The sequence below is a fragment of the Berkeleyomyces rouxiae genome, assembly GCF_048999995.1.
Source record: "Berkeleyomyces rouxiae strain 22BRR77 chromosome Unknown BrBRR77_ptg000012l, whole genome shotgun sequence".
NCBI classification, from domain to species: domain Eukaryota; kingdom Fungi; phylum Ascomycota; class Sordariomycetes; order Microascales; family Ceratocystidaceae; genus Berkeleyomyces; species Berkeleyomyces rouxiae.
The window spans coordinates 551,336-579,021 of record NW_027396502.1 but is presented as its reverse complement, the minus strand read 5'-3'; the positions used below and the strand labels follow the sequence as shown (position 1 = coordinate 579,021).

General features: G+C 56.1%; 5 protein-coding genes across 5 annotated transcripts; 1 reads left to right on the top strand and 4 right to left on the bottom strand.

Moving 5' to 3' along the window:
• Positions 1 to 4,234: 4,234 nt before the first annotated feature.
• Positions 4,235 to 5,083, bottom strand: BROUX77_007445 (uncharacterized protein; the record flags this gene model as incomplete). The annotated part of the gene is made up of 1 exon (XM_073752540.1): positions 4,235 to 5,083. The coding sequence occupies one exon, from the start codon at positions 5,081 to 5,083 to the stop codon at positions 4,235 to 4,237; it is 849 nt and encodes a 282-aa protein (XP_073601738.1).
• Positions 5,084 to 6,463: 1,380 nt separating this feature from the next.
• Positions 6,464 to 9,626, bottom strand: BROUX77_007444 (uncharacterized protein; the record flags this gene model as incomplete). The annotated part of the gene is made up of 3 exons (XM_073752539.1): positions 6,464 to 8,994; positions 9,249 to 9,392; positions 9,566 to 9,626. The coding sequence occupies 3 exons, from the start codon at positions 9,624 to 9,626 to the stop codon at positions 6,464 to 6,466; spliced, it is 2,736 nt and encodes a 911-aa protein (XP_073601737.1).
• Positions 9,627 to 11,830: 2,204 nt separating this feature from the next.
• BROUX77_007443 (uncharacterized protein) lies at positions 11,831 to 18,772 on the bottom strand (the record flags this gene model as incomplete). Its single annotated transcript, XM_073752538.1, has 2 exons — positions 11,831 to 17,967; positions 18,055 to 18,772. The coding sequence occupies 2 exons, from the start codon at positions 18,770 to 18,772 to the stop codon at positions 11,831 to 11,833; spliced, it is 6,855 nt and encodes a 2,284-aa protein (XP_073601736.1).
• Positions 18,773 to 19,719: 947 nt separating this feature from the next.
• BROUX77_007442 (uncharacterized protein) lies at positions 19,720 to 21,771 on the bottom strand (the record flags this gene model as incomplete). The annotated part of the gene is made up of 1 exon (XM_073752537.1): positions 19,720 to 21,771. The coding sequence occupies one exon, from the start codon at positions 21,769 to 21,771 to the stop codon at positions 19,720 to 19,722; it is 2,052 nt and encodes a 683-aa protein (XP_073601735.1).
• An 893-nt stretch (positions 21,772 to 22,664) lies between these two features.
• BROUX77_007441 (uncharacterized protein) lies at positions 22,665 to 27,176 on the top strand (the record flags this gene model as incomplete). The annotated part of the gene is made up of 4 exons (XM_073752536.1): positions 22,665 to 23,018; positions 23,089 to 23,158; positions 23,248 to 26,667; positions 26,728 to 27,176. The coding sequence occupies 4 exons, from the start codon at positions 22,665 to 22,667 to the stop codon at positions 27,174 to 27,176; spliced, it is 4,293 nt and encodes a 1,430-aa protein (XP_073601734.1).
• Between the last annotated feature and the right edge of the window lie 510 nt (positions 27,177 to 27,686).

Here is a 27,686-nt window from a genome sequence, read left to right as displayed (position 1 = left end):
CCCATAAATTCACATTTACGACTTAACTGCTGGAATATAGCCTGACAGTCCAGCTGTCTGATCTGGTCTCCCTTTCGGCAGTGATTGGCATAACGACACACATTTATGGCACCAGTCATTTTGCTCATGCAAGGGAAAGGGACAGCGGAAGAAGAGAAGAGGCCTGGGACGGCCTGAGAGAACAGAGGCTCGAGTTTGGTCTGGCAAAACCTGAGATTTCTTTTTTTATACTGCCGCCACAACTGCCCCAAGCCCGGGTCCGAGTGGAAGAAACGCTCTCTCTCTCTCATTCTTTGCGTGTTCCATGCATGCAGGGAGAAGAAGAAGACTGCATCAAAACAAGCCACGTTTGTGCCTGCATGTTGATAGCTGCTTAGCCAACGACAGACAGACGTCACAGCACCCAATGCCCAGCACATAGCTTGCCCAATAAATGCGACATAAAATGCCATGCCATGCCTCAATGCAACGTCGATTCAACATTCAACGCCAACATGCAGGTCCACGACGTCTGAGCAAAGAAGCGGCCCAAGCCACAAGCCACAAGAAACGGCAGCACAAGGCCTGCCTCTACTGGCCTGCTGGCTTCTGGCTTCTGGAAGCCCTCCCCTTGATATCTCGCTCGTGTATGAAGACAGGCACAGCTTCTGTGTGTGTGCGTCTATTTTTTTATATATTTTTGTATTCTTCTTTTTACTTTGTTGGTCTGTTTTGACAAGTTCAAGGCCCAATATCAAGTAGTTATCACCATCATCAACATGACAACGGTAGGACCGCGCATGGACCTTTTTTAAAGACAAGACAATACAAGAAAGACAAGGACTTGGCCAGAGTCCCGGAGAAAAACAAACGCCGTTGTTTGGCTTTGTGATTGGGTTTCTTGTTTTTTTTGGGCGCTCTGTATCTGGTTTTCCTTGCTCGCCCAGTCCTCCCAGTTGCCATGTTTCTTCCAGCTTCTACGGCCCTTCTTCTATCTAGATTTCCTTCTGTCGGCTTTCTCCTCTCCCTCTCTCCCTTGTTCGTTGCCCTCTTCGCCCTGCGGCGCCGTCTTGATGTCGCCTTGGCCGAGCGTCCCCTCTCTCTTGTGGGGGAGACCGACTCCCTTAGAATGCACCGTATGCATGGAACACCGCAAGAACATTCGTCTGCATTCTTGGGCTAGTTTTCTTTTCTTTTTCACGTCGTCTTGTGTCAGTCTCCCTGCGTATGCCTCGGGTTCGCGGTTAAAGGGCGTCCGCTTGTTGAGTGTTGTTCAACTTACACCGCCAATAGGGTTATGTACGCCAAATAAGGGTTTATCCAAATGAAGTGTAGTTAGCTAGAGATGGCATTCAGCTCGCTCTTATTTAAGGACGACTCAACCAACTATTGGCTACCTCACTTGTGCCTGAACCATGGTTCTGTCTCGTTGCATCTTTATTCTCCCTTGACTTCAATCATTCAGCTCAGTTCAGCTCAGCTCGGCTCAGCCTGCTACGTCAATCATATCACGGGCGTGCTCCAGTGTATAGTAGATGTGCAGCACCTCCGTCTCTGGGAATACACACATAGGTGCCTCTTTCTTTTGTTTTTCCCCGGTCTGGGTTAATTTCAGTTTATAGCCTAGCTTCGACCATGCCACGCAGCAGTGAGACAAAGGTTCCATGGATACCTGGCACTGGCGGGATTCTGGGCCAACGGCGGAAGGACGGCGACGGTGGGATGCCAGTGCCAGTGCCAGCAAGCCAAAGGAACAATAAGTCAAGAATGCGGGCCTGTGGAAGAGGAAGAGGCGGAGGCAGAGGAACTTGTAGCCAAAACTTGGCTTAACTAGCGCTCACCTGCACCCACTCCCACCGCTGCTACTGGGACACACATCGACCAGCAGGCCCAGAATCTCGGAAAGACAGCTTGACGTGGTTTAGCCCGAAATCGATAGTGAGGTAGTGGTGGCAGCAGCAGTTTGCCTTGTCCAGGAGCATGTTGACATAGTCACGTAGCCTGGTTTCTCCTGGCCTGGGCCTGGCAGACCAGCGCCTTTCCGCTTCGGGATGCAAAATGGGAACTGGCGCGTGGCAGACAAGACTATTGGGAGCGTTAGTCCAAGTGCTGGAACCCACAGGGACAGGACGACGGAGAAAAAAGAGAAGCAAGGTAGCGCGAGAGGTGAGGTGCCTTGGGCTGGAATCGTGCATGCCTCGCTGCCAGGGACCTGGTGGTCGTGGCCAGAAAATGTCCGAGGTCGTGGCGGCGAGGCAAAGGATATGACCGGCCCACGGAGACGATGGAAGGGTGGTTGCAATATTGTGTGTAGGGCGCGGGGCATAGACGTCGAGAGGCATGCCGGAGATGAACTGCGTAGAAGGTACACGTACATATGTGGAAGGTTATATTGGACACGAACGTGTATAAGACAGGAGGCCAGAGTTATATTGGAGATGAACTGTAACTACACACGCAAGATATGTGCAAGCATCCCCGCCGGTTATATGCACAGCACAGCACAGATCTTGTTATGCTGTGCTGTGCATGCATCTTATTGCCGTGCACGCAAAATATATCCCGTGTATATGCCGGCCAGGCCATAGCAGCCTGAGCGATCCCACCAGCCAAGCCCACAGGTCTCCCTCTGCATTCCATATTGTCTCTATCGCTACTAGCACGACTGCCAACGGCCGTCTGCTTGCTGCATGGCCTAGACCCTTGCCTTGGATGCGATGACGCCAGACACCCGAAGCCCAGAGTCCGCCAGCAAGCGCGAGCGCCCCTCAGCAAATCGACGGGGTCCGAGCCCTCTGTGCCCTGTCTGCGCTGACTCGCTACGACGTAACTGAATGCCCACATGTGTAGTATGTAGCTCCCTGTAGCCAGTTATAGAATGGCAGCTCTTTGTCTGGCCCCAACATGTTTGAGCACTATGACCAGCCATGCCACCACAAGCCCCCCCTCCTCCGTCTCCGTTCCTCGGGTCTCGGCTGCCCGCTCCCCTCGCCAACCCCCATCGACACTGGCCTCTTTACTCCCACCCTATTCTTTTTTGCCTTCTGCCTCGCTCAGCCCAGCACGGCGTAGTGCACGCGCGCACCTCTGAGCCTGGTTTCCCACGCATCTATGGGCAGACATATAAGCTCACGTTCACGCACAGGGCGCGGTCCTGCCCGGCCTCTTGGCGCAGCAGCTGGACAGGCGGTGATTTGATCGCCTCTCTTCCCTCAACGTCAAGTGTGTTCTTTTTTGCGTGTCCCGGCGGTGCCTTGGGCGCTTTTCTTTTTGTTCTTCTTTGTAGAGTAAGCTTATCGAGCCGGGTGCCGTGTTCCAGCTGCCGCGAAACAAGCAGCTCTATGCAGTATGTTAATGTGTAGATCCATTCATCACAGACACACATGGCCTGCACAAATCGGTCTTCCAGAAAGCACAAAGCCCGGCTAAAGCCCACAAAGGCACATGTGCCAGCCACAGAAGCAGAGGGGGCAACGAACAAGACCAGCGAGCGCATCCGTGCTTCCTCCAGACAACCACTCGGGCAACCAACGGGTGCTCAGATCTCGTGTCCATCGAAGTGTATTGGTACTAGTTTGTTGCGCTAGGGCCTGGCCTGCATATTGCATATTCTCCGGCAGCCTGTCATTGTTCGCCGTGCGCAGGCCTTGTCCCTGCTTCGACAGACACCGACGAGGCCTGCCTACCTGCTGGTATCTTCATGCAGGTAGCCATGACGTCCTGCCCTGCTCGCACCAACAAGCCGCGCCACCCGGGCCTGTCTGTCGTCTGCGCCATGTACATACATGCATACATGCCCTCTGATCTAATCTGCACGCGTACTACTGCAGGCACAACATGCCACGCCGCTTCGTATTGCCCGCTCGTCTGCAGCCCGCATCTCGGCACCCGTCTGCAGGCGGGACACAGCAGAACAGAGGCAATGCGCCGACTCGACCGTGAAGGCACATGCCAGCCGGCATTCGAAGAGGACCACAGCAGAAACAAAAGGCATGGGTGTCTCTGGCGCACTTCCGCTCAGTCAGTAAATGGGGACATCAATGTAATGTAGGACATTATAAATACAACTGAAGCTACACCGAGAGCCAGACCGAGGACAACGCCGCAAAGCGTGTGCAGTCTTTGCGCGTTTGCTACGGTGACGCAAACATACGCAGAGGGCAACGGCCACCTCGCATTGGGCCCTGAACGGACCTACGCGGGTTCCCCGGCATCTCTCCCTTCCCGGAGACTCTCCTCCCTCCGGCCACCCCCGCTAATAATAGCCCTCAAACGAATCCTCCCTCTCGCTCGCAACACGCTCCACCGCCTGCACAATGTCCGCGCCGCCGGCCCCATCACCAATGAAATCAATCGCCAGCCCGACGGTGCGCGGCTCATTCATGCACGCCACGACGGCGCTGGCCACGTCCTCGCGCGGAATCATGCCGACGACGCCGACGTGGCCGGCGCGCACGCGGCCCGCGCCCGCGCCCTCGCCCAGCCCGCCCGGCCGCACAATCGTGTACGCTAGCCGGCGGCGCGCGTTGCCCGCGCGCAGCTCGCGGTCGGCCGCCAGCTTCGCCTGCATGTAGTGCCCGATGACGCCCCACATGCGCTCGCTCAGCGCTGTGTCGGCGGGCGTGTACCATGTGGGCACGGGGCGGGTGGCGCGGTCGCGCACGTCGACGGCGCTGACCAGGAGGAGGCGGCGGGCGGCCAGGCCGCCCGTCGGGGCGCCAGCAGCGTCTGCTGCCTCGGCGTCTGCCGCTGCCGCCAGCGCGTCCATCACCTTGATGGCGCCATCGCGGTCCACGGCCAGCGTGCGCTCGGGCGGAGCGCCGGCGCCGGCGCCGGCGGCCCACACGACAAAGTCGGGCTGCACGCGGCGCATGGTGGCGGCCAGGTCGGCGACGCTGGCAGACTCAATCGACTGCACGAGCGGGATGGCACCGAGCGCCGTCAGTGCATCGGACTGCGAGGCGTCGCGGATGATGCTGTACACGGTGTGCGCAACGGGCGGGTGCACCTGTGTCGAGGCAGCGCCGGGGGGTGGGTTGGATAGCAGCCGGGTTAGGTGCCGTGCGACTTTGCCGCTGCCGCCGATGATGAGTGTGGTGGGCATTGTGAGGTGAGGCGATGGTGAGACGTAGCTGTTTGTGTGTGTTGTAGATATCGGAGCGGGGCTTGCGTTAGTGAACAGCAACTTGAACCAAACAGAACTGGCGAATAGTTGCAACTTGTAGCTATTATACCTCTAGACGTAACAATGTACCTGTCTCCCCTCGAACCCCATTTACCGCCCCGCCTCATGCATGGTGCTGCGTATTTGGCCTTGATTCGCCGCCATATCTGACTAATACCAAGGCGGACCCCGCCTCCTCTCCGGCTTTGCCGATTTGCGGACTTCTGTGCTTCCCCCACTCCGGACAATAGTTCACCCGATGCAAGAGGACGCGGGGGGGGGGGGGGGGGGGGGGGATTTGTGGAGCTGGTTGGTATAACCCCAATGTCACCAGGGAATATGCGCGAGATAACTATCAATCAACGCTGAGATCGACCTACCAGCATCTTGTGATGTGCATGTAGGTACTCCTCATTAAGCTTTGGTGTATCGATTGGACAGTGTGCGAGGCCACGCAGCAGACTTAGAGCTACACGAATGCAGCGTCCTGCAAGTATTTCTCTCTCTGCCTTGAGGAATAGTTCTACAATATACACAGGTACGCCGAGAGTCACATATTGAACAAACAAGTCTAACAAGAAAGCCCTGAAACAAATCTGATCTAGAGTGGTATTCATACACGAAAAAAAAACAAGTACCGCCCCAACATCATTGCTCATGTAGGAGACATGACTATACGGGACAAGGAAAAAAAAAGAAGTAAGAAAGAAACAAAGAAACGGGGAGGAAGAGAGGCGGAGGGGACAGTAGGAAGAAGAAGAATGAAGCCATCGAGAGAAAAAAAAAAGGGAGACACAAAGCTAAAGTAGTCAGAGAGCACAAGTAGAGAGCACAAGTGAAGACGCAGAAACGGCCAAGGAGGAGGGATATAATGGGAAAAGAAAAAGAGAGAGACAAGGAAAAACGTGAGCAAGGAGAATGCAAGAGAGATATTGTCAACGAAACAAAAAAAACAAGACACTCGGCCGCTATCAACCAAAAAAGGCAAACAACACCCACAATAGCAAAAGAAGGGACAAAAGAGACGGAAGGATGGTACAACTAGTAGACTAGCAAACATCCGGCCAGAGGGAGGGAGGGAGGGGAGGGAGAGATCGAGATAGACAAAGGAAATAGAGAAAGTTGCAATCTGAAGGAAAAGAGAGGGAGTGTAGGAGAAAGGAGGCAGAGGCCGTTCCAGCATACCGGACAAAAGAAAACGGGCGTAGAGCAACTGATATCAATGGAAAGGAAAAAGAAAACAAGGCGCCAGATTAAAAGAAGGAAGAAAACACCGCCATTCACACCGCAGAACCACGACTACGGCGACAGGACAGCAGGCTACGCGCTCTGAGGTACCATGTTCTCCAGAGCAGCAGCGCCTACATCTGCCACCGCGCCCGGTTGTGTAGCGGCGGCCGCAGCCAGCGCCGCATTCTTGTCCTCGGCCTTGGCTACGGCGCTCTCGTCGCGCAGCTCAGGCGGACGGTGGCGCTGCTGGCGGGCCTTGGCCAGGGAAATGGTCTTTTGCTGGTACGACGTGGTGACGGGCTGCGTGTCGTCGCGTTCAATAGTGGCCTTCATGAGCGCCGCCATCCACAGTCGGCCCTGGCCGAGGTTGGGCACGGCAAAGTAGTGCACCGTCGGCTTGGTGAAGTTGACAGCGCGCGAAAGGCCGGCGCGCGGCGGTGTCAGCTTGAAGATGAACATGCTATCGTCGCCCTTGTCCATGCCCTCGCTGGCATTGCCGGCGCCGGTGAGTGTGGCGTGTAGGCCGGTCAGGCGCTCGTTGTCGGCGGGTAGGACGCGGTGGAAGGAAATGTCAATCAGGCCCTTTTCTTGGTCATCATCTTCACTGTAGTAGTATGACAGGCGCCGGCCCTTGAGGATAAAAAAACGAGGCTTCCACGTGGTCATCAGGTTGGAGCTCTTCTTTTTCATCCAGCCACTGTAATCGGCATCTTTCATGGCTTCACGTGGGCTAATCTTGAGCAGGCCGCGCTGGTACGCGCTAGTCTCCTGCTTGTTCTTTTTCTTGACGTTGGTGCGGCTGTTGCCAGACACAGTCGAGGCTCCAGCACTCTTGGTGGCGTCAGGCGAGTCGAGTTCAAAGCTGCGGCCAGCGGAGGCAGTGCTGGAGCCGGTGCGGGTTATGGGAGAAGCCAGAGGGGAGGACTCGGTAGCAGCAGCAGTAGACGCAAATTTGGAAAAGGGGGACGACACAGAGTCTGAGATTGCCCGTAGGCCACTGCCAGTGTTTGAGCCAGAGTGTCTGTGGTTGGGTTTCATGGCCGACAGCCAATCATGCGATGTCTTGTGGTTTGTCGAGGATGGTGAAATGGGCGCGGTAGCTGTGGTCGGGCTGTCGAGCTTGGTCACGACAGGCGGGTGGTCTTTGGCCGGGGGAGGGGGCTTTAATGATGAGTCGGTAGTGGTGGTCGAGTTTGTCTTGCGGTGGTTGCCACCTTGGATGGCGTAGTACTTTTGAGAGGCAGTCTGGCCGCCATCGGGCAGGTCGACACTACCGTAGCGCGAGTGGCGACTCATGGCCGTAGCAGAGCGCACGCGCTGCTCTTCGGTGTAGCTGGCGCCATTGGTGCTGTCGCGCTTCTTGAACATGGACTTGAGGCTGCGCTTCGTCTCGCCTTCGGTGCCGGAGAAATAGCCACGGTCCATCTCAACGCCAGAATCGGGCACCGCGCCATGGGCAGAAGTGTGCGATTTTTGGCTCTGGGCCAGGATGTCGTGGATTCCGGTTGATGAGAGAGGCCGAGGCGACGTGTAAGCACCGCCCATGGTCCAGTTTCTATCAAACGACGGTTGCTTTCTGTGGTCGTTGCTGGAGGAAGTCGACGGCGGAGCCATCTTGGAAAGTGCTGATGGCGAGCGGTATTCGGAAAAGGAGTTGCGGTTGTGGTTCATGTCACGGATGGACGCGGCAGAGGGGCGCTTGTAGTGGGTTGGGCTGTCGGGCATTCCGGCAGATACTGGTGCTGAGCGCAGCGGGAACGAGCCGACTCTGGTGGAGGAGAGGGTGTTGGTGGTGACAATGTGTTTGGGCTGGACCGAGGACGGGCGTTCATCCGAGCGCCCTATGCTCGTGACAGTGTTGGCGCGACTGCGGCTGCGCGGGTGCTCAGAGCCAGCCTCGCTGCCGTAATTGGACGTGGCGCTTCGTCGTGGCGCAGGGGCTTGGGCTGAGGCAACCTCGTCCTGCAGGGCCTTGACTTTCGACCACGTCTTCAGGCGGCGGCCTACCGAGCCCAGATCAAAGTCCTTGATGAAGAGCGAGCTCTGGTCCATTTCGAGGAGGACCTCGCCGGCGATTTCTTGGTCACGGAAGACCTCACAGTGGTGCTTTTCAACGCCAACGGTAAACAGGTACTCGGCGACGTCGTCCGGGCCCCATCGCATGATCTCGGCGCGGGTGTGGGGAACCTCGGCCTCCTCCTCGTCGGTTTCCTCGCCGTGGATGTACGACATGCGGTGGTCGTACTGGGTGCTGTACTCGCTGCCAGAGTCGTTGCCGGCATTCAGGGCGCCGATGCTTGGGGGCGAGCGGAGGTTCGTGATGTGCTCGTCAATAACGTTGAGGGTATCATGAAGCACTTGGCTGTCCTGCTGGGGCAGCATGACGGGCGTGGAGATGGAGGGAATGCCCATGGTGCTTACGCCGGTGGCCGCGGCGACGGTGGGGCTTTCAGAAACGGGCGCGGTGGCCGGAGGCGCGGTGGTAGTGGCGGAGGCGGCAGCATCATCAAGGCTGGAAAGCGGGCTTTGGGTGTCGGTGGCGCTGGAGACCTCCAGAAGAGGCGTCATGGGCTTGATGGCGTGGCCGCGTAGCTGGTCTTTGGGCGCAGGCTGGGTGTAGGCTAGAGGAGAGGCAGATGGCGTTAGATGGGGAAGCAACGGTTCCAGCTCGGTTGGAATAGACGTTTGGCTGTGCGAGGGTGTTTTTGATTGCCTCGTTTTGACTACTCGGGCTGAGCCGATTGGGGGAGGGGGCGAAGAGGGGCTGACGATGAGGGCCTTGGTGAGACCAGCGCGACGGCCACAGCCCAGCGGTGGCGAGGCTGCGGCCATCGACTAGGAGGGGAAGGGGGATTGAAGAACCAGTATGACGCACCCTCGGGAAATAGGCCGGTGTTGCCGTTGGCCATGTGGCGGCCAAGGTACCAGCGATCACCGAACTCATCGTCTCGCTCGATCAGCTCGATGAGGTCGCCCTTGATGAGCGTGAGCTCGTCGGACGTGCGGGCCTGGAAGTCGTCTGCGCGGCAGATGTTAGCAGAGTGCGCGGCGGGATCTCGGCACGGCGGGCATTGGATGGGGAGGATGGCCACGGCCAGGGGGGCGGCGGTGATGGTGGTGATGCCGACGGCGAGGCCAGCCAGGGCAGGGCCGGGCCGGGCGAGGCGACGCTCGCTGCAGAGGCTGACGTACGGACAACCCAGAGAATATCGCCAACGTCGGGCCGGGGGCCGACTCGTGGAGTTGACATCATCTTGAGGCGGTGGGCGCTGAGGCGGGGGTGCAGGCGGAGGCGGAAAGCTCCAGTGACCAGTGTCCAGTGTCCGGTGAGGCGTTGGGCGCGATCAAAGGAACAAGCGGTTGAGCGAGGGCGAGGGGAAAAAGGAAGGAAAAGTTGAGGGGCCACGAGACTTTATTTTTCAGGCGGGTAAATAGCGTGGTTTTGGCGGGTAGGCGCCCTGGCTCAGCGGGTATGCGGCCTGGTTGGGGGAGGTTTAGGCGGGGAGGCGCCCTGAATTAGCGGGCATGCAGCCTAATCGGGGGAGGTCTAGGCGGGCAGAGGCGCTGGAGTCGGGACGGCCCAGAAGGAAAGCCCGGCAGATGATGTGTATTTTTTTTTCTTTAAATCAGTTTGCCGTCTTCTTCTCTTTGACAACAGCCCACCATCTCTTTTTTCACTACGTTGCTACCGTCGTCGTCGTTGTTATTGTTGTTGTTGTTTTGGTGGTCGAAGCGGGCGCAACAGCTTTTTTTTCTTTTAGGCCTGTAGCCACTGGAAGTCTGATGACGATAGCGTCCAGCCCTGTGCGCTGTTGTGCTGCGTGTTCAGGCCAAGAAACCGTCCGCGCTCGCCTGGGACAAGAACACAAGAGGACGGGGGGCGCGGGCGGGTGTCCAACCAGTAACTCTCTCTCCACCGTTCCACCCAACTGCTACACCACACGCAACCACGCTAAAGTACAGGTGCCACACCATAGAATATAGGCTCTATCCAGCGCATGGCCTTTCTTTTATGCTCTCCCCGCACGCATTTGGCCGCCTCAAGGGAGTCCAGGCACGTAGAACACGAACCGGCCAGGAACACGGCTGGAACCAAAAGTCCACTGTGAACCCTAATGCGTCACGAATTCCACTCACAAGATTCACGATCCTGTTATCCTTCTTCTCTTCTCGCCGTGGCCTCGTTTATTTACTTTCTCGTGGCAACCGGGCGAGAGAAAAGAAGGAAATTTATCCTTGGTGGAAGTGGAGATCTCATGGTAGTAACGAGTGAGTCTATTATCACAAGGAAGAAAATACTCCGAGTCTCTCGGCAACCGCGTACAACACAAGGCAAAAAAAAAGAACCCCCAGAGAAAAAAAAAGCTTTTTATGTCCCAAAGTAAACAACAAAGACATCCCCCCTCCCCCCGGAAGAAACGGCACTTACTCTGCACGAAAACAAAAAAAAACCCTTCACAGCACCAATCGCGCCTTCCCAATCCGCCACTTGTTTCTGTTTCCGTGACCGTGACGGTGTTTTTGAGCCTGGTTCTTGCCTTTTTGTTTAGCCGCTCCTGAAACAAGACATTCAGCCCAACACGTTCTTTCTCGCGTGTCTCACCCAATCATCGCAGGCTCTGTCTCTTTTTTTTTTTTTTTTTTTCGTCCTTTTTAACGCGCGCCTAATCCGTCATTTGCCTGCCATCTGATAAACCATTCACATCTTATTTCTACGTCTCCAACACGCAAAATCATCCAAAGTTTCAACTTCCCAATGGCTCCCTTCTTTATTACAATAAAAAACCACCCAGGATATAAAAAAATAAACAGACCATTCCAAGCGTCACCATAAAAATAAAAAAAAGAAACGAAAAAGCAGCCCCTCTCTTCCTCTCCCCCCCCCCCCCCCGTCATACTGCCCAGACTGCTTTCTTTTTGTCTTTCCCTTCCTTTTCTTCCCCCTCTCTATTTGTCTGTCCCAAATATCAACCACAAACATAAAAAAACCAGAGCAAACATCAAACTAGGCCGGGAACAAGCTCACGGACGAAACAAGAAAAAAAGTGTGTGAGTCCAGTAGAACGCCCTGAGATCAAACTGGCTTCCGCGGCGAGGATATAAGTGTCAAAAAAAAGATGAAAAAAGAACATGGGCGAAAGGCTAGAAGGAGGATATCACGATCCCACAGCGGCGAATAAAATAAAGAAAGAAGAAGAATATGGAATGACGAAGATGGAAGATGGAAGAAGAAGAATTAAGAATAACAACACCGAAAGTTAAAAAACCAAAAAAAAAAAACAAGGCCGTCCCAGGGAATAATAACTAAAGAAAAACGAAACCCTCTGTCACCATGCTAGCAACGAAGAACCTGCTGGAAAAAAAAACAAAGAGGAAACGCCGGTTTTTGGGAAGAGAATAAAAGGAAAAGGGATGTGTGGAGCGTAGGAAAGCAGACATGTGCTGTGCTAGCTGTCTCTACAAAGGGGGAGGTGCCGGTGTGGATGCTGGGGCCGGCGTGGAGGCTGGGGCCGGAGAGGGTGTAGCCACAGACACAGACACAGACACGGGCGCGATTGCCGGCGCAGAAGCTGCCGCCGTGCTGGCGACAACGCCTAGTACCGGAGTAGCGGACGGAGCTCTTGCGGGCGTAGAGAGAACTTGTGCTGAGGAGATAGCAGGCCCTGGGGCTGAAGCCAGAGCCGGAGCTGGAGCAGAACTCGATATAGCGACCGAGATAGGTACAGCAGAAGCAGCTACTGCGGCTACAGGAGCAGGAGGTGCAGCAAGAGACGCCAGAGCTGCAGCCGGAGTAGATGTGTGAGGGTATGAAGGAACCGCAATAGCTGATGCGGGAGCCGCAATTGATGCACCAGGAACCGTCGGTGTGCTCGTCAGAGATGAGCCTGCTGAAGGAGCTACTTGTGCAAGAGCTGTAGGAGGGGTAGGTACAGGCGCAGATGGAGCCACAGGCGTAGCTTGAGCCACAGAAGCAGCTTGAACGACAGGCGCAGTCTCGGCTTTTGTCTCAACTGGGAGGGCTACAGGAGCAACAACAGCGGGAGAAGCAGCAATAGCAGCAGTAGTAGGAGCAGGAGCAGGAGAAGGCGTGGGAGCAGGGATAGAAGACGGCACCGCTACTGGGGTAGGAGTTGCAGACACGCTTTGCGCTACATTTGAACTTTGGATAGCTGCCGGTGTAGGCGTTGGTACTAGTGTTGGTAGAGATGTAGGTGTAGGTGCCGGGGCTGCTGGTGCTGGTGCTGGTGCTACTACTGTCGATGTTAACGGAGCGGCCGGACTGGGAGACGGGAGCGGGGTAGAAGAGTTAGACATGGGCTGGGACTGATGTAGCGGCTGGGCGAAAGCCTGAGGTTGCGCTTGGGTCTGAAGTTCTGAAGCCACAGCTACCGGAGTAACAGAGGAAGGGGTGGCTACTGGGGCCACAGGCGCTACACTTGAAGGTGCTGCAGTTACGGGCGCTGCGGGCATAGGAATTGAAGAAGCGGGAGCCGAAACTGGTAGAGTCGCAGGAACAGAGGGCGCGCTTGGTACAGCTTGGGATGCTACTGGGTTCGTTACTGCTGGAACTGGAGCTTGAGCAACAGGCTGCACAGCTGCGGCAGAAGTGTTTTGAACCTGCGCAGCAAGACTATGTGCCTGCACATGTACTGATGCAGAGGCAGGCGTAGGCACAGGTGTTGCTTGAGTTTGCACTACAGCAGCTTGCGGCAGGCTAATAGCTGGTTGGACAGGTGGTGCGGGAGGTTGTGTGGTGGCTGATGGTAATGTAGCGGGTGCTTGCACACTGACTGTCTGAGGTGCCGAGGCTGGAATGCTGGGTGTGGCTACCGGTGCGGGAACTGCTTGGGATGTAGAGGCCAGAGTAGATACAGCAACGGCTGCAGAAACGGCTGCAGGAATAGGCGTAGGAATAGGCGCAGGAGCAGGTGCAGCAACGAGTGCGAGAGAGGGTACAGGCAAGGGCGCAGACACCGCCACAGGAGCTGGAAGAGAAGTAGCTATAGTCGGTGCAGGAACAGAGACTGGAGCAGTGACCGGGGCAGCCGTCAACCCAGTTGGCTGTAGAGGAGCTGAAACAGTCACAGGAGTAGGGGCTTGTATTGCTTGCTGAGGCACAGCTACGGGCGCCGCAATATGCTGCGCCGGAGCTGGAGCCGCCACAGGAGCCGGGACTTGCGCCTGTACCTGTGGCACTGCTGTTGTTGCCGGCGGGGCTTGGACAGGAATAGCTTGCTGCGGAACAGGCGTGGATGCCTGCGTTGCCGGAGGTGGACCTGGCGCCGTGCTCGCGCCTGGTGTAGCAGCAGGTGTGTTGCCGGTCACGGGAGGTGTGGGAACAACAAAAGACATGCTTTCAAGGACCCTGCGCAGCGAATTGACTAGACCGCCCTCTAGCTGCTCGTCGGTTTGCGCCTGCGCGGCGGCTGTCGCAGCATCTACGCCGTCGCGAGGCCGGAGGAGAGTCGTGCGCGAGAGGCCTAGCACGCGGATCATGACTGAGACACCGAGAGCGTCCATGCGATTGGCCTCAACTAGGGAACTGAGATAACGGGGCAGGCTCTGGCGGAAGTTTTCCATGGCCAAGTAGGCGTGCGGTTCAATAATGGTGCGACCGGAGAGACCAAAGGTTTGCGCAAGAGCAATGTTGCTAGGTGTGGCAGCCCCTGATGGCAGCGATGGATACGTGGTCTTGGCACCAGCGTCAACTGTGCCAATGGCACCATTGACAACACCAAGGAAGCCGCGCATACAAATCTGTTCCATAGGCCCATTGATGACAGCTGTATCGGTAGGCGTGATTCCCAGGAAGCGCGTTACCGCCGCGTTCACAATGTCTGTGGCGTTTTGGACATGGGCATCAGCAAGGTTTTGTCCTAGGCCATGCTTGAGAACTGCTATAGCTTCAAGAAGACGAGGGTGCAGCACATAGCGAGGCTGCGAGCCGCCTGTCTGAGAGGCAGGAGTACCAGGAACAGTGCCCGGTGCCGGAGACGGTGCTTGTTGCGGACGGGGTTGAATAGTCGCTTGAGCTGTGGCTGCAGCTTGTGGTGTGCGGTGTAGAGTCGATGCTATGGTCGAGGTTCCCAGAGTTGTGGTTGCCGTGCCCGGAGCAATGGTAGTGTGAGTCAGGCAAGGCCGAGAAGTAGCAAACGTATAAGAAGCCTGGGGTGGTGCTACAGTGGTAGAAGGACCGGAAGCACGGCCAAGAATACTGGTCTGGAATTGTGCCTGAGGTGCGGCGCTGCCAGCAACGGCAGCTTGTCCCTGAGCCGCAACCAACGCGGGAGTGGCCTGACTGTACAACTGAGCGGTGCGATTCATCTGCTGCGGCCCAGACGTAGCAAACGCCTGAGTTGGCGTTGTCTGCTGGAAGCCTTGCTGTGTCCCGGCCTGGTATTGCATCTGGTAAGAGTGTTGCTGTTGGTAGACGCCAAAGGCACCTTGGTCGGTAGATGTAGTCTTGCGCTTCTTGCCAGCATCAAGCTCGACGCCAGGAACACGAGACCACGTATTGCTGACTTCATCTTTGCGGAAGGCTTCATTTCCAATCAGATTATGGCGCACTGAACTTTCCCAGCCCTTGGTTTCAGTGTGGAAGTAGAACCATGGGTAGTTCATCGAGATGCGTTTGTAAATCTGCTTGAGGGTGAGCCCATCGGGGCCCGCAGCCGTGAGAGTCTCATCAATGAGAACACTGTAGTTCTTATTAGGCTTTTGTAGTTGCTCAGGCGTATAATCTTCGATCTTGAGTTCAAGGGGAGGCGACTTGGGTCGGGACCGCTTCTCCTTCTTTTCACGCGCCCGGCGCTCAGCATCCGAGCCTTCGAAGAAGCCCTCGTCACGCGACTTGCGCTTTTTATACTTGCGTTTCTCAGACATATCATTAAGATGATCGGGAAGGGGGTGTTTCCGAGGTCTTCCAACTTTGCGCTTCTCGGGCTCTGCCGGCATTGAAATATGCTGCTGTAGCTGCTGCTGCTGCTGTTGCTGTAACTGTTGCAATTGCTGCATATGCTGTAGCTGAAGTTGCTGATGGGCGGGTACTTGAGCACCAGCCTGACGTAGGTGTGCAAGATCAACAGCCATTTGGTGCATCTCTTGCTGCTGCTGTTGCTGCTGTACTTGCTGGAGAGCTAGCAAGTCGTGTGTTGTAGTAAGTGAGCTCTGGGGCATGAGGATTTGACTTTGCTGTTGTTGTTGCTGGGCTTGAAGTTGCTGAGCCTGGAGCTCTTGGAGCTGTTGCTGTTGTTGCTGCTGGATCTGAAGCTGTTGGGCTTGGAGCTGTTGTAATTGTTGCTGTTGCTGAAGTTGTAGAGCATCCAGCTGCGATGTGGCAAGGAGAGAATGGACAGGGTCCAGAGGGGCCACAGCAGCAACAACAGTTGGTGCAGCGACAGGTAATATGGGGTTGGCGTCTGTTTGGACTGGCTGTACAGGAGTAGGAGGAGGAGCAGCTGGCAAGCTCGGCAAGGGAATAATGAATGATTGTGGCTGCTTCGGTGGTGGTGTCGCCTTGGGTGTCTGTGTAGGCGGAATGGGTAGTAGGAGTGGCGTGTGTACTGGCGCAGGCACAGCTGGAGACTTGGCTGTAGGCTTAACAGTATGCTTCGGAGTCGATGGAACTTTGATAGGGAGAGCAGGCTCGGCTTCGACAAGGGCCTGGAGCTGAATGTGGGAGTCGTCAGGTTCCGGCGGGGGTGCAACTTCAGAGTGAGCCCGGTAAACAGGTTGTTCAACTTTAGCCTTGGACTGTTGACTCTCAACTTCTTTCGCGTTGATCTTGGCTTTGGCCTCGGCTTCAGCTCTGGCTTTGGCTTCAGCTTCAGCTTGGATCTTGGCTTCAGCTTGGGCTTTTGCCTGCTCAGCAGCTTGAAGCTCAGCCTGTGCTTTGGCTTCAACCTCAGCCTCCTCAACCTTTTTCTGCCTCTCTTGCTCTTGAAGCATCTTTTTGCGCTCACGATGCTCCCGTTTAGACATTATTCCATCCTTGGGAGGTCGACCAGGGCCTCGTCTTTTGAGTGGCTGCTGGCTAAGTTCAGGCGGAGAATCAGCAGAGTTATGGTGTTGTGTGTTATCTTTTGGTGCGGCATTAGTCGACTCGGATGTAGTAGTCTTCCGCGCAGGCGCCTTACCAGCCAGCTTCGGTGGCTTGGGCTGGGGCTTCTCATCGTCATCAGATTGCATCAGTTCGAGCGGCACGTCAGAGAGATCAGAAAGCTGGTCGCTTGAATCGGCGGCATTGGCCATGCTGGCTTCAAAGTCTAGACTCATTTCTTTACCTCCCTCGGAATATCTTCTCTTGAGGCTCTGCTCGTCTTCAACATCCTCGGCACCGGTGCAGCCTTGTTCAACACCATTAATGATAAATGTGAAACTAACATCTTTGATCTGCAACATGTCGTAACTGCGAAGAACCACTTTTTCGTCGCGGTAGAGGACCTCCTCGCAAAAGAAGCCATTTTTGTGCAAAGGAATAGCCTCAAAGACATGATCCTTTTTGTTGAACTGAATCTTCATATGTTCGCGCGAAATCGCTTTGGTTTTCATGGCAATGTTGGGACCGGGGGAATGGATACCAAGAAATGGGACATGGTCTGGAGATGGTCTCAAGGAGGCGAGGTCAACGGCGGCGGCGCCAGGCGTATGCGAGACGTACTGGCGATCAGAAATGATGTTGCCGCTGGAATCGTTTTCGGGGGCCGGCGAGCCGCTAGCAGTACCAGAAGCAGTGGCCAGACCTCCGCTCCCGGCAAGTCTACGGCGCTTCGGGGGTCTGTCGCTGGAATCGCCGTCGGATTCAGGTCCCAACATGCCTCCCTCCTCACTAACGTAAGACTTGCTGAACTTGCGATCTTCCATTATCTCAGAGGGTGGATCGAGGCCCTGTAGGCTGTAGTCGTCTTTTAATCGTTGACGCTCCTGAGCACGGGTCTCGTCTTTTCTTGCCTGTCGCAAGGCTCGCTGGTCACGGCCAATGATGATGGAGTAGGTAGTCATTTGAAAGGTGCTGTCTGCGAATTCAATACGCGCAAATGATTCCAGGCCAGTGCGAACCAAGCCCCGGCGAGGGTTCCGCGGTGGAGGAGATTTCGTGCGAGAAATGTGGTTTGACGACGAGCCAAGTTCGAGATCGGGCGTAGAGAAGTTGACCTCGGAGGGGACGACAGTTGCAGAGGGGTTCAGGGTGCCCCGCGGGTGTGTGCGCATGTGGCTAGGCACGTGTGAATGGCCAGCAGAACTGGCAGACAAGAGGGCTTGAAAAAGGGAGCGGTTAGTGCCCAAGCTGGCCATGTCTATTGCGGGGTTCATCATGTCGCCCATGGACACGGCCGCGTGCTGGGCAAAGGCTGCGGGAGTGCGGGGGATGGACAAGGCGATCATGTCGAGCGAGCCCGGGACAGCAGCGGTAGCCAGCAGGGGATTGCCATCGATTTCCATGGCAGTCGTAGACGCGGCCATTTCCAGGGCTGGGGCGTCGCCGTCCATCGATGGCTTTGAAGAAATGGTGTCTGTATTTTCGGGGGCCGCGGTGGTGACAGCAGCCGTGGAGGCGGAAGCGGGGGCTGGTAATGGCGTGGATGGCGTGGGAGCTACAGCGACAATGGCAAAAACATCAACACGGTTAGACGTCGGTTCAGCAGCAGTTGATTTCCGGCGGTGTAATGCGGGAGACATACCAGTGGACGTATTATGGTCAGTGGTTAATTTTGAAGCGTCTTCGGCTGTAATGTCGCCAACTTGTGCTTTTTCAACAGTAGGCTTGATGTCGGCCTGCGCAGAGGGTTGCGGCTCGTCTTTCTTTGCGACTGGCTCGGCTGGCTGAGGTGTGCGAGGAGGGTTCTCGGAAGAAGCTTTGGGAGCCGGTAGTTGGCCATTGGACGAAGATGTACGCACGGGTGTGGAGGCGCGCAAATCGGGTTGGCGTGAGGGGGAGTTGACGTCAAGTTCGTCTAGCTCTGGCCGAATCGGGACATCGGGCGGCGGCGGCGGTGGTGGTGGCGGTGGCGGCGACTGTGGCGGTGGGGGAGGAGGAGGAGGAGGGGGGGGGAAAGCTGGCGGCTGTGGAATCGCAGGCTTGCTGGGATTAGAAGACGCAGAGCCAGAGCCAGAGCCAGATGTGGACGCGGAGGCCGTGGTGGGCAGGACGGAAGAGGCATTAGGGCGCGCTGGCTCCACATCGTCTGAGGAGTCGGAGTCAATATCCATGGGCACCTGCTCGTCGTCGTCGTCATCGTCAGCAGCAGGCTCAAAGTGCGCTGGCGACTGCGAGCCGAGCCCGTTGGGCCGGCTGGTGTGGTGCATGAGGGTGTGGTGGACGGAGTCAGAAACCGCCACCTGCGGCATGGCGACTGGCGCGGGACCAGAGACGCTCATTTGCATTTGGGTCGAAGTCATCGCTGGGCTGGGGATTCCAGCAGCTCGTTCGCCGTCAACGAGCGAGGAAGAGGGCGGGCGTGTCTAGATGGCGGTTGAGTTCCCCGAGGGTAGAGAAACTCATAGTCCTTGTGCGAGCGGCTGGCCGTGGAGGGCGGGCGGCAGGCGGAGGCTGGGCGCTCGCGGGAGAGAAGTCGGTCGCCAGCGTGGAGGGGGCGATGGCGGGAGTATTACCGGCGGTGGGTAAACGGGGCGGCCGGCCGGCAGTAGGCGGTGATACGGAGCGGCGAGGCGAGGCGGGCGAGGGCTCGGCGACAAGCGGGCGATGAGGCAGGCTGGGAATTAAATGGCGGTTAAAAAAAAAGTGAGGAAGAATCAGGATCGCCTGGTGCTGAATCGACAAGTCGAAACGCTATTCGCCGCTGGATTTGACAAACAAACTTTGGGCACGGACAGGCGGGGTGCGCGATGATTGGCTGGAAGTCGCTTAGTCATCGCAAAACACCCCCACTCTAGCCTTTGGATCCTTGTCCCGCCTTTAGCAGTGGAGCTGGCGCCAGGGCCTTTGGGGACCGGGGCGCTGTAAGTCAGTGGGGAGCTTCTGTAAAATAGAGCCTGTTCGCAGCACTGCCCTGTAATCTCCAGCGACCCTGGCTGGTCTTCCCTGCTGACCCAGTGGACGCCTCTGTATTTCCCTCGGCATTCCTTGTAGTTAAACTCCAGGCTATAGGCTAGCACTAACATCATCTCCTCCGCTCCCGACATCTACCGTTCACGCGTCAGCCAAAAAAAAAAAAAAAAAAAAACCTCGCGACATGCCAAAAAAGAAAAAAAGGCCGCCGACCCAAGATCCAGCGGGTCATGTCTTCCAATTTTATATTTACATCCCCCTTCCCCCCTTCCCCCCTTGCGTCACTATATACACTATGTATGGGTCTGGGCTATCCCTCGGCTTCTTCTTCAGTTTTCTACAGAGCCGCCTTGGCCCGCTCACCGGCAAACTGCCCCAGCCCCGCATGTCCGTCCAGAGCCACCCTCGCGCCCACGGTGATTTCGCTGCGCTCTGAGAGACCCACGCCGTTCGGACTCTGTAGCTTGCGCTGGACCGACGGCTGCGAAGCTTCCCAGTGCCGCGCCTCTTTCGGCAACGGACTCCACCACGAGCCTGGCCGCGCATGCCACGACTGGCCGCACAGCTCCCAGAGCCGGCTGGCCGCCCGCTTGTATGCAAAGCGCTCGTCTTCGCCCGTAAAGGCGCCGGTCTTAGTGTAGTCGATGGAGCCCAAAGCCCCTGAGACGCGCCCGGCGTCCTGGTCAGGGTCGTACTGTGATGTTGCCGACGGAGTGTCATAGTACGAGACGTTGGGCCGGAACGGCGCTGCTTGGTCCTGGTACACCTCGGCAATGGTTTCGGAGTACGTAGCGTCATCTTCCTCGGTCTGCGAACCCAACGGCCGGCCTTCTCCCGCATTCTTGCGCCGCGACTCGGGGAAGAAGAGCTCGTCGGGCCCTGCCGCTGCTCTGATGCGCAGTCTGCACCCTGCTTCGTATAGAGCATCGAGAAAGGTTATAAACCGCCGGGCTTCGTTCTTCTGCGCCAGCGTCAGGACCGGTACTTTGTCAACCACAAAGGTGTGATAGGTCGACGCCAGTGTTATGTAGTCTGCAGGTCCCATTGAATCTACCAAGTCACAAAAGTCAAACACAGCGACGCCCTCGTGTACTTGTGGTACTCTCACGGCGTGCCCGTAGACATACAATATCTCTGTTTTCCAGGTTGTTTTGCCGTCTTCTCTTGTCGCTAGAAAAGACGATTCTGCGAGATTGACGCAGCCTTCACTCGTCAGAAGATAATGCTTGGGGAGTTGTCGTAGTATAGGCGTCTCCTCGGGGCCGCTCTCATCTACGGAACCTGTATCGTCTAGCTGGGCACTAGAAAAGGCTCCCATCACGGCTACATCAGCACTCTCGCGCGCCGACTCAGTGCTCCTAGTGTCTATGGAATCACGCCGTCTATAATCATTGGACCCGTCCATGTTCCAAAAGTCGCAGCGAGCCTTTAGCACCTCCACAAAGGCGGAGAAGTCGCCAGTGCCGCCAAGCAGCTCGCCCTTTTGTTGCTTTAAGCCAAACGACAGGAACTTGGTGACCATGTCGCGAAACGGTGCGGGTGCATAGTCAACGCCCGAGGCTCTTTGCAGCTCTTCCGGCATGCGGTTTGAAGATGCCACCAAGACGCCACCGAGCTGGAAAAACGCAATCATCAGGTGGCTCAGGATCTTGCTAGCAGCGCGATCTGGCATCTGGAATTCGTCAAGAAACAGTATGGGCGAATCCTCAACCAGTTTTTGGGCCATCCAAAGCAGCGAATATGACGACTGGCCATCTGACGCGCGACTTGGCGCCAGATGCGGATTGCTCTTGCGGAAGGCCTCGAGCTGCGAGAAGACGTAGAGCATGAATGTGTTGAAGTGCCAGCGCCTCTTGCGGCTAGTCGGAAGGCCGTCGGAGAGCAGATTGAGAAGCATAGACTTCCCTGTGCCTACTTCGCCCGACACAAAGAGGCCCTTGGGCGAGTCGATCTGCATGGCATGCTCGTGGCTGCTCAGCAGCTTTACCAGCGCCATGTCGTCGGCATGGGGAGAGCGCATGAGCTTCTTAAAGAGCGGGTTGCCCCAGATGGGGTGTCCGCGCACGGCGAGCTGGTCTGAAAAGTCGCCGCCATTGTCTGGGTCTGAACGCGTTGCGCCCAGCTTAGCGACTCGGTTGAGCCGGTCCCGGTACTGGGGCGCCGGGACATAGTCTTTGAGCCGTGAATAAACTCCCCTGAGATGTAGTGCAAGGCGGTGCTGCGTAGCATCAGGGGCCAGGACTCCCGTAGAAATCAGGGATTGGTATTTGACCAGCGGATCCGTAATGGTTGGGACTGACGTCGAGTAGCGGCCGCAGGGTCGCGTAGGCCGAGATGCCGCCCTGCCGGCCGAGGTCCCAAGCACGGAGACACGAGAAGCCCGGTACATGGTTCAAGAGCCGTTGTCGGAGTGCTGCGGGCTGGCTGTAAACACGGGCAATTTCTGGTGTTCTTGGGGCCAAAGCGAACAACAAGTAGGCCCAGACCTAGAAGAGGATGGCGACTTTCTTATCTGATTTCCCACATGTAGTATGCACGCACTTGTCCTAGCGGGAGGGTTTAGAGGCATTAATGCATGTAACCCTAAGAGAGGCTTCTGGATCTTTAGATCGCGTCTAACAACCATGCAGAATACCCATGCACATATACGACACGACGCGAGCCTCCAGCCTGTAGCGTCGGGCCAAATTCCCCGCAGCCATCTCGCGCTGCAATGTAGCCATGCATTTCCAAAAATGCACAGCCAGCTGGACGGCATCCCCAGATCGCGCTCAACTTGGTCGACTTGGGGCATTCCACAGCGTCACGTGACGGCCATACAGCGGCTTCTAGGCGGGTCTCCAGGCGCCTCAGCGCTTTTTGTGTTTTTGTGGGGCTGCCGCGACCCGTTGTCTAGTAAGCGAATTTTTTGTTGACGGCTGGTCTTTTTTGTTCCATCAGACCAAATCTCATCCATCCTCATCCATCACGCACACAACGGGCAGCTTTGGTTTTTCTTCGTCTTTCTGTGACGCCCCGGCCTGATTCCGTTTCCGCCGTTGCTGCTTGGCTTCATCAAAAAACGCCCGCCGCCACGTGATTCTGTGGCTCTGCTTCGCGTCGTCTCTTTATTTAATGCAAATGTACTAATATTCGCCGTCTTGTGGCTGCTTTTGCTGCCTTATTTTGATTTCCCCCAGCTCGAGCTTCCTCCCAGCGGGAGCTTCACCCGCCGCCTCGACTTGCCCGCCTCATCCTCTTTCATCCCGCCCGCATCCGCGCCCGATCCCCGCCGCCGCCATCATGTTCTCCCCTTCTGCTGCCGAGCAGGGCATGCAAACCCGCAGCCGTCGCCGCCGCCAGAGACCCAAGGCCGCCGACGACTCGGAGCCGCTGCCCAAGGCCAAGCGTCAGCGTCTGCCTCTGGCCGAACAGGCCGCGCCTAATGCCACCGCCGCCGCCAGAACCAAACTCGACATCGCGCCCGAGATGGCCGACGCAAAGTCCGCCAAACTCGCCATGCTCCAGGCCTCGCCGTCGCCCGCCTTCGAGAAGCTGGGCATGAGTCTCGAGACACCGCTCCGAGAGCTGTCTATGCGCTCCAAAAAGCCCAAGACTGGCGAGCGCGTCAGCAAGGGCGATGGCAGCGTCATATTGGTACTTCCACGTCCCGCCCTGCAGCCCCATTTCCCTCATCACATCGTGCTAACTCTGCGCCTTTGTCCAGGTCACCAACAATGCGTTTACCGTCAGCAAGCTTCCAGCTCTGCCCGATCGCATGCGCGCCGAGGCCTTTGGTAAGCCATCATCCATTTTTTTTTTTCAATTGGCCCTTTCCCTCCGGCACCCCATTGCATGCAAGCTAACTCGTGCCACTCTCTACTAGATGCCCAATGCGGTGCCATCTACTCCTCGACTGGATATGGCTTGTCCATAAACCACACTCATGCCCTCGTATGGCCGTACACTTCAGCCGCCACCTCTCCCGAAACATTCACCTTCACCCTGCCACAAGCCTCTGGCAAACCATCTGATCCGCTGCCTCTGGGCTCCCTTGTCGCTCCCTCTGCCTCCACGCCCGAGCCTGGCCTTGTAGTCATCATGCCCACCACTGGCCGCATTACCTTTTGGGAGTCTATTTCCAGCGCCGCTACCATGGATCTAATGCGTCAACAACGCCACGGTGTCGAGCACACCATTGGCGGTCTGTCCAGTGGCGAGATTGCCATCCAGCTTACCAGTGCTGATCCCTCTGGATTCGTCGTCGCATTTAGCAGTGGCCGCATTGGATACATGTCAGTTCGTGACGCGCATGGGAGACCAGCGATTGCGTTTCAGTTTTTAAATTCGAATCTCACCCCTGTCTCCCATGGCATTTTCGGCAGCATCCGTAACGCGCTGGGTCAATATACTGGTCGGGGTAATATTGCTGCGATCCATTCAGAGCGCACCACCCGCGTTGGTGAGCGCAACATTACTGCCGCTACCTCAAAGGCCAAGTTCCTCGCCTGGAGATTTCATCGCGGCGGACAAAATGAGGTACTTAACGAGGTGGACTTGTTTGATACTATTCTCCGTTCCGTGCACACCGCCATACCCCAAACCAAAGCCTTTCCCGACGAGTCTTTTGCCCTGGTGGATTTTACCTATGTGCCCAAGGGCCTGGACGCGAAGCACATGGACATGAGTCGCCTGAGCGATGCCCTCACATCTGATGGTTCGTTTGAACAACACCTGCTCCTACTTGTAAGCCTCACCAAGCGTTACACTACGCGTTACTGCCTTGTCGAGGTCATAATGACGCCTACATCGTGCAACGTTGGCATGCTCCGACCTCTTACTTCATACACCACGCCCGTCGCCAGCGCCGCCGACAACACACCCAGAAGGCCACGACTGTACCTCCCCCGGCCTGCCCTGGTCGCCTTTGCTGTTTTCGACCACTCTGTTGTGGTTGCATCCATTGCACACCCTCCAGAGTCGCCTGAATCCCAGCTCCAAGAAGAAGTCACCCATGCTCTGCCCGATATGTTTGAAGACACTATCGATCTTCGCGACGAGGCAAGCCAAGAAATCACGGGCTCGGGCTTTGAGGAGATTGCATCTACTCACAATGTTCCCTTTGATGATATATGGGCGCACAGAAATCCCAAGCCCAAAAACCCCGCCACTGTGATCCTCGTTCGTGGCGTTGGTCTACTCCGTATTGCCACCAACGACATTGACAAGTTTGCTAGCGAGAGGGCACCCGAAGTGACCGCCAAGAGCAAGTTGGAACAGACCGTCTTCTTTGGCTCCAAGGCTGGCACTCCTCTAGTCTTTGATGGCCGTCGTGAAGCCCAGTTCACCAACGAGGAGCTCACTACAGCGGCCGTAAAGCTCAGTGGGGAGATTCTTCGCTCGACTAACACACACATGGGCACATTGCCTCTAGGAATGGCGGAGAACCTCAGTAGCCGACGGGATGCCCTTGATCGATTAATTAAACATCTGGCCTCTACCAAGGTGACTCTCAGTCGGTCCGCTCGTTGGGAGCTCCTATGGGATGCCGAGAAAATGCTTGTGGCTTCGCTCCTTTGGGCCCGCCATGAACAATACATGGCAGCGAACCCTTCATCCAACAAGGAGGAGACCTTTATCCGCAGACTCATCTTTTTTGTTCACGAAAAGCAGAAGAAGGATATGAACAAGGCCATTGGCGAGTTGGATGCTGTCCGTCACTGGTTCATTCATGACGTTTGGCGCATGGACTTGTTCATGGCATGGATCTGCGAATCGGTCAAGGTTGTATCAAAACATAAAATGGCTGACGAGGCGCAGGTCACTGAAAGCATCCACAATGCGATGGATTTGTACGTCATGTCACTGTCAGCAGCATACAAGTTCCGCCAGGAGAACCTTGAAAAGTATGGCTTGGCAGATGAGAAGCTCGACCATGGTGTTCTCTCTTCCTACGAACAGCTCCCGGAGCCCTGGACTGGCCAACGGCTTGTTTCCACACAACTTAAGAAGCTCCTTGAGATGTGCTACCGCTGGATAAGGTCTTACAGTGATGTATTAAGTAAACAAGCGGAGCCGAGCAAAGGCAACCAGCCCAACGCCGAAGCCATAACCCAGATCGTCGCTGGCCTTTCTGGGTTAACCGATTGCTACCTTCTGTCGACCTTGGAGCAAGCACGCTATTCCCTAGAAAGCTCTATCCCCCGTGACTCTGCCTATGGACAACAATGCCAGAAGCAATACGAGTCTGACAAGTTTGACAAGGTCGTGCCCCTATCACAATTGGAGCTCTGGAACGAGGCTGAGGCTTTGGCCAAGAAGCATGAAAGCTGGGACGCTATTGCAGAGATCCTAGTGACACACGCTGATGCACTTGGCGAGAAGTTGAGACTCGACAAGCGATTGTCACCCGGCGAAGTTGACCGGATCAAGCTTGCCATCAAAGAGCAAGAGAGCCGCCTAGAAAGCTACTTTAATGAACTAGGCAAGCCGTTCGCCTACGCTGCTTACGATGTTTTACTTAGACATCATGGCGTTTCAGGTGTTTTGGACTTTTCCGGTGATCACAGGGCCTACAAAACTAGCTACCTACGTGGCCGTGGAGAACTCGCGCGCATCTCGTGGATCAATGATGTGCAGCTCGAAAAGGATCTCAGTCACGCTGCCGACACTCTTCTTAACCTCGGGTCCAGTCGTGAACAACAGGTCTGGAACAAGAAGATTGAGCTCAGTCTGGGCAAGCTTGCGCTCATGGCCAGCGAATGCAACAACAATGCTGTGGCACAACCCAGACTTGGCTTCCCTGACTTTGAGAACAGCGATGAAAAGCGCATGGCCGATGTTGACAAGCAGCTTTCCGTCATCAAGATCCAGGATGCGCTGTACCGCGTAGTGTATGCCAATGTCCGCGAAGCCCTCGATGAGACGGCCGAGCTGGAGCTGGTTATGGAGATCTTCTCTGTCAAGATTCCCAGCATGCACAAGGTCTCACGGCAGGTCTTTGAATCGGGCATGCAGCGCCTCCTCCAGCACGAAGCCCTCGACGCCTTGACAATGATTGACCTCTTGACCCTCGGTCGATACGAGCTGGCTGACTTTTTCCCCTTCTTCCTTGCACTGCAGGTCGCCGAGTCGTCACTGAGCGGCGAGCAGCTCAAAAAGACTGTCCGTCTGATCTGGAGAAGGTGCTTGATCTCGGACGACTGGACCATCATCAATGCCACGCAGGGCCGCGATGACTCGGAAGTTATGCAGACACTCGTGCAGACTCAGTTTTTTACTACTGCGCGACAGTGCCTCTTGAATTGTAAGTGCTCGCCCCGGATGGCCTTGTCTAGTGTTTCGTTGCAGCTAACATGTCTCTCAGACCAAGACTCCAACGCCGCCTTCCGGCCCCTCAAGCCCTCGGAGGTGCTCGGCGTCTTCACCGACGCGACAGACCGCCGCTTCGCCGACATGGAGCAGGCCTACCAGGACAAGCTCATGGGCGCCGCCGCATGGGAAGACTCGGTGCTCAAGGGATACATGGACAAGCACCGCCTGGAGCACTGGGCCCACACCATTGCCACCGACAAGCAGGCCATGCTCAGCACTGACGTGACGGCCGCGCTGCCGCTGCCCATGGCGACACCCATGCCGGCTCTGCCGTCAGCGCCGACCGCAACGCCCGGCGTCGCGCGCAAGCTGTTCTCGTTTGCCAAGGACACGCCAGCCGGCGAGCCGGCCGACGCCGACACGCAGCAGACGCCGATGCGCGCGACGCGGTCGTCGCGCCGGCTGAACGGCGGCAACGCAAAGTTCAACAGTCTCTCGTGAAGACGTGGGGGATGGGGAGGTTTTCACCTAGGCTGTGTTTTTTTTCATTCTTTTCTTTGTTACTCCTTTATACTGCCGCTCTTTGTGGCATTCTTTTTTCATTAGGTTTCTTTTTTGTTGTGTTTACGAAATAGCGTTGTCATATTGTTTTTCTTCTGTTTCTTCATCACCCACACCAACGACTCTTGTTGTATAGAGTCTCGTGCACCTTTTTTTTTTCTTTCTTGGCTTTCTTCTCTCTTGTCTTTTCAATCCTCTTTTCGGACGTTCTTTTGTTGTTGTAGTTTTGTTCGTGTTCTTTTTTTTGTTTTTTCGGTCATTCTTTCTTACTGCTTGCTTGGATCGCCCGTGTGGTCGTGCGGGCCTCTTGTGTCTTTTCTTTTGTTTTGTCATCAAGCTTTGGTTTTTCCCTCTCTCTTTTTTTTATTATTTCCATCGTGCATTCTCCAAGAGGTTAAATTAATGGGTTATTCAACGCTGCGGTCTTTTGTCTTTGTGAGTGTGTATGTT